Here is a 5,561-nt window from a genome sequence, read left to right as displayed (position 1 = left end):
AAAACCACAGGTCAGCGAGGAACAGATGTGTACTAAGGTGAGAATTGTCATATTATGAGGAGAAAGAAGGAAATTTCTCTTAAAATACACTTGTCTCCACCCCTTTCTCTCTCTCTCTCTCTCTCTCCCCCCTCCCTGGATAGGTACAGCATGTTTTTTTCTACTCTACAGCTATTAGGAACATAGCTGCAGGGCCAGCCAAGAAGAGGGAAGAGAGGAAACGGGCAGGTTTCACAGGCTCCCTGGCTTGTGAGACTAGAGAGCATCCAAAGTCATAATTTCATGACAATGTACATAGTCATTCAGCTTTTGTCCGGAAAAAAACACTTATGCATACCTACACCTATAGGAGCTTTACGTCTCTACTCTGTCCTGGTTAAAACTCTGTACAGTCTGAGAAATCTCATTCAGCACTGACCTTATAAGTGAGGTCAGAGTTAGGTGCTTATGTTATATTTAAAGCATCCCCTTTTTCCACACCCACACAAAAAACACTCTTGCTTTTGCAGAAGCCACTTTTATGGGTTCAGAGAAACATGGAAGATGATGTAAGATATTACAATAGTCTCACTCAACCCTATTCTGCTGCTCTTTGAGAGAGTATTATCTTATTCTGAATATTCCACTAACATCAAACAGGACAAAAGCTGGTCCCTCCGTGAGCACATCTCATTGCTGGACCATATCTGTCAGGCTACTGAGTGCTCACGTCTTTGCCTCCCATCATCTTATTCTGCCTGTTCTTCCCTCTGATTTCCTTTCTAGCCTTTGTCTAAAAATCCTTTTAATTTTTCTAGTATTCCTCTCCCTCTCCACTGTCTTTCCATGTGAGCCAAAAACCCCGGTGACTAACACGGCATGCATGCACCTTGAAATTCTTGCTCATTTTTGCTATTTTCTTCCACAATAGGGACAAGCACTTTGAAATTGTAAAAATTCTATTTAAAATTTCTCCTCAGCTGTTTTCTTATAGTGCAAAAAGAAAAACAAAACGTCAATTATAAAAACTATTAAAAAATAGCAAGAAAAAGGTTCCCAGCTGAGGAAAATGAAGTCTCTCTCTTTTTTGTCTGATGGCAGAACAAGTATACCAGGGTAATCATGAAATGGAGGTAGCAGAAAGCAGGGAATCAGAGGATATGTGGCAGACAGAACATCAGTTCAAGCATGCTGGCATAGACTAGCACGTACCATTACAAGCGATGCTGATCAGAGAGAAGTTATTAGCATACTTCAGCATCTTCACCCTGATTGTGTAAAAGCTAAGTTATCCCCAGCACTCTTAGACACAATTGTGTGTTATTTCCATGGGGCAAGAGGGCATACAGTGTCTGGTATAACGACGGATTACCATTCTGGGATATTATAGGGTCCAAAACACAGGCTTACGTGTGAGCTCTGCTCTTAAAGCTGAAGGGTTCTGGATGGTTTTGGATTCTGTTCCAGATCCAGTGGTGTAATCCAGCTCCCGATAGTAGATCCGGTATCCCAACAGCAAGCCATTTAGACTCTCAACTTTGGGTGGCTGAAAAACATTCACGTTAAGAACGGGCTTGTTAAGATGTGCATTGCAACAAACATCCATCACAACGGGCAGTAGCTGACACCGGTCCTGTGCGAAGGGACACGGTGCTCTCTAGTGAATATAGCCATTAATAATACACAGGGTAAAAGATTGTGTAATTTGAAAAACACAAGTTAAAGGCAACTTTGATGATTTCACTCAGCTGTACAATTCCAAAAGGTTTTTTACTTAAAAGCTGACACCTGATGCACTACACTAAGAGCTAAGCTCCTTTCCTTCTTGATCCACAGAAACTTGTGCGTGATAAAGAATATAAGTAAACACGTCCCTGAAAATGCATGTTGCTGGCCACCAACAGTGCAACAGCAAAACAGTATGTCACTTCTTCTGAGATGAAAAGAAATAAATTATTTTGTCAAAGACAGAATTTCTTTAGTGGCTATTTTCCTTGGGGACTGTTAATAGAACATTCTTCATTTGGCGTTATTTTACTGAAAGACTGATGAGAAAATAGCAAAGAATTGGTGTATTCTGGCTTTAATTAGGAAGATGAAAATAGGCCTAATAGCCTCAGAGAGGCATTTAGAGAGGAGTTACAGTGTGATGGACTCCGGTGTGTTGCATAGGTCCAGTCCCACAGGCAAACCCGGGTCTCCTCCGTAACAGCTTGGAGCAATACGGTACGTATGGCCATTGGGCTGGCTCAGATATGAGGTTTTTTTAATTCTGCAACATGCTGGAAGATGCTCAAAGACAGTACCTCAGCAAGGACTCTTCAGCAGCCCCTCACATCTTCCTTCAGGTACAGATACACAGCCAGTACACTGGAAAGAAGATTTTTGTCTGAACGGCTTGCTTAAATAGAGACAAGCAAAGGGATTTTTCAAGTTTGGGAAAAAAATTACTTTCGTGAATCTAATACAGGCTAAGAACTGCAGAGAAGAAAAGATGCCCTGAGCCATTTATCTTCTAAAGATTCTTGCACTGAAATTTAAGGGGCTGAAAGTATAAATGAAAAGGATTTTAATGATGATCTCGCCTTTAATCCAGAAAGATCCCTAGCAGTCTTGAGAACTTTACTAAGGAAAACCTTCCGTCCATTGTGGAAAAATTAACTGCTGGTGTGAAATGCTGTCACAATAGAAGATAATACCACATGTAATTTTAATGAAGAAAGTAAGAATATTTTTACAGGGAAGGAGGAAGGTATTTGGTAATAACCTAGCATTCTGCTTCCAGAAAAGACAAGAATTTTCCATTACTTCATTATGATGGCAGGAGGAGAGAGAGGGCTGTCCTGTCTCAGTGCAAAGGACTTTGCTTTGGGAGAGTGCTGAAGAAATTAAGGAGAAAGTTTGCAGTTTATGGAAACCAAAAAAGAAAATTATGTGAACCAGAGTATAAGACAGCTACACAGCTACCAGGAAAAGGAGCAGAAACTGCTCCTGCAAGAAGCTACCTTCTTTTGCAGTTGTCCTGCCCAGAGCCTGCTGAAAGCAATCCAAATAATCCCAAGATCTTGCTGTACTTGCTCTGCATGGTTGGAGAACCTCATTCATCATTGTTTCATGCTCATTATTGTGCTCCATCCTTTGGAGAAGCTCTGAACACCTTTCACTACTATTCAGCATCTGCATTACAGAATGATCTAGGAATACAGGATTGTGAGGGACCTCAAGAATCATCAGGATAGGCCCTCAAGACTGCAGAAAGCTAGCTTCTAAAAGTCCTTTTCACAAACAGAACAACCTCCACCAGAAAACAAGCTGATTTTTCTGCTTCCCAGTATTCCTATTGAAAAGCTGTTCCAAGCCTTAATACTTGGGCGATGTCCTGGTTCTGGCTGCGATAGAGTTAATTTTCCTTCTAGTAACTGGTATCATGCTGTGTTTTGGATTTAGCATGAGAATAATGTGATAACACACCGATGTTCTAGTTGTTGCTAAGCAGTGCTTACACTAGTCAAGGACTTTTCAGCTTCCCATGCTCTACCGACTGAGAAGGCTGGAGGTGCACAAGAAGCTGGGAGGGGGCACAGCCAGGACAGCTGACCCCAACTGGCCAAAGGGACATTCCATACCATGGGACGTCATGCTCAGTATAGAAACTGGGGGGAGTTGGCCGGGGAGCGGTGACCGCTGCTTGGGAACTGGCTGGGCATCAGTCGGCGGGTGGTGAGCGGTTGCATCACTTGTTTTTCCTGGGTTTTGTTCCTCTCCCTCTTTTTTCTCTTGTTTTCCGTTTCATTACAATTTATTATTATTATTTTATTTCAATTATTAAACTGTCTTTATCTCAACCCACGAGTTTTCTTACTTTTGCCCTTCCAATTTTCTCCCTCATCCCACCGGGGGAGGGGGATGGGGAGTGAGCAGCTGAGTGGTGCTTTATTGCCAACTGGGGTTAAACCACAACAGTCCTATTTGGTGCCCAACGTGGGGCTCGAAGGGTTGAGATAACGACAGATCTGACCAGAGCGTGTTAAAATAAATTTGTTATAAACATTCATTATATTAGTTTGATGGTCGCTGGTCACAATGTTGTTTTATTTGTTCGCATGGTTGTATTATGTAAACCCTCACTTGCAGTAGGTATTCCCTGCGGTGCTGTTTATCACTCCCGGGAGATGGGTCAGGATTATCATTTTGCTGTACTGTGTAACATCAGCTTATGATATGATAACATTACCGGTCAAAAGACTAATTTGGTATTTGTATTTGGTATTGCTGTCATCTCCATACCTCGGGCGCCATCTCTCGGAAATTATTAATAATGACACCTTTTCTCCTCCGAGAACCAGTCTATGGGGAAGATGGGGGTGGGGGATGCTTTCCCCTGTTCTTTCACCTTCCCCTTCTCCTTCAGGCTAGTTACACCAGCTCTTGAGAATTTTGAATATCCTTAGGATGTTCAAGCCAGCATGTTCTTATTGCTCTGTCTTCTGAATGTGTTTCAGGTCTTGTTTAGGGTTAAACAACTATTTAAAAAGTCACCCAGAGATCTGACCGGAGGTTGGATGGTCGTGGGTGGCAGAGCATGTGGGAGAATACAGGCAGGGACCTAGAGAACTTCACTCCTGAACAACTACAGGATTCTGATGAAATCATAGAATATTGAAAAAAAAATGCCGTGGTTATTCCAAAGCGGCACAACTTATCGCACTGTGCTGGGCCCTGGCAGCCCAGCCAATTTGATATCTACCAAACACCGCTTGCTATTATGCAGTGCCCTCAGGGAGAAAAGAGGGAAAATAAACCAACAGGCACTGCAGCTACTCCAACCCCGGTGCAAACCAACAGGCACTGGAGCTAAACCAGAGAACCAACCCATGCCGGCATCAGTTGCCCCTATACACAAGAAGAAATATTGGAAGCAGAAGTCAGCTCATTTAGGAGGAGCTTCTTCATCCTTTTCTAAGAGGGAGCAGGAGGAAGCATATTGTCCCACCAGCGAAGCAGCAGACTACTCTGAAGCAGGGCCATCACGAGAACAGGAGAAGAAAGAGGAAGAATTCCCCATTTCCCCCTGAGGAAGAACTTGGCGGGAGGGTTCCTCCTCTTCCTCAGAGGGAGAGGAAGAACTCATAAACAAGACAGTAACCACCCGATCTCTATCCCAGAGTGAGCCGCAAGACGTGTGAAAAGATTTCGGCTGTCATCCAGGTGAGTACATTGTCACCTGGCTGCTCCAATCCTGGGATAATGGGGCCAGTAGCCTGGAATTAGAGGGTAAGGAAGCCAAGCAGCTGGGATTCCTTTCTAGGGAGGGACATTGAAAAAGCAATTGGAAAAGGGGCACAAGCCCTCAGCCTCTGGAGGCAACTCCTGTCCAATGTGAAGGAAAGGTATCCCTTTCAAGGAGGTTGTAGTGAGGTGGGGGTCGGTCTCTTCTCCCAAGTAACTGGCGAAAGGACGAGAGGAAATGGCCTCAAGTTGCGCCAGGGGAGGTTTAGATGGGACATGAGGAAAAATTTCTTTATTGAAAGAGTAGTTAAACATTGGAACAGGCTGGCCCGGGGAGGGGGTGAGGCCCCATC

General features: G+C 43.6%; 1 protein-coding gene across 1 annotated transcript in view; it reads right to left on the bottom strand.

The window, feature by feature from the left end:
* Nucleotides 1-5,561, bottom strand: part of SDK1 (sidekick cell adhesion molecule 1) — a 422,744-nt gene that overhangs the window by 45,878 nt on the left and 371,305 nt on the right. Inside the window, exon 33 of the mRNA XM_009320033.1 lies at nucleotides 1,390-1,525. Within this exon, the coding sequence (XP_009318308.1) occupies nucleotides 1,390-1,525 (136 nt within the window). The remainder of the gene's footprint in view (nucleotides 1-1,389; nucleotides 1,526-5,561) is intronic.

This window comes from Pygoscelis adeliae, unplaced genomic scaffold (assembly GCF_000699105.1).
Source record: "Pygoscelis adeliae isolate BGI_AS28 unplaced genomic scaffold, ASM69910v1 Scaffold242, whole genome shotgun sequence".
NCBI classification, from domain to species: domain Eukaryota; kingdom Metazoa; phylum Chordata; class Aves; order Sphenisciformes; family Spheniscidae; genus Pygoscelis; species Pygoscelis adeliae.
This window is presented reverse-complemented; position numbering and strand designations above follow the sequence as displayed.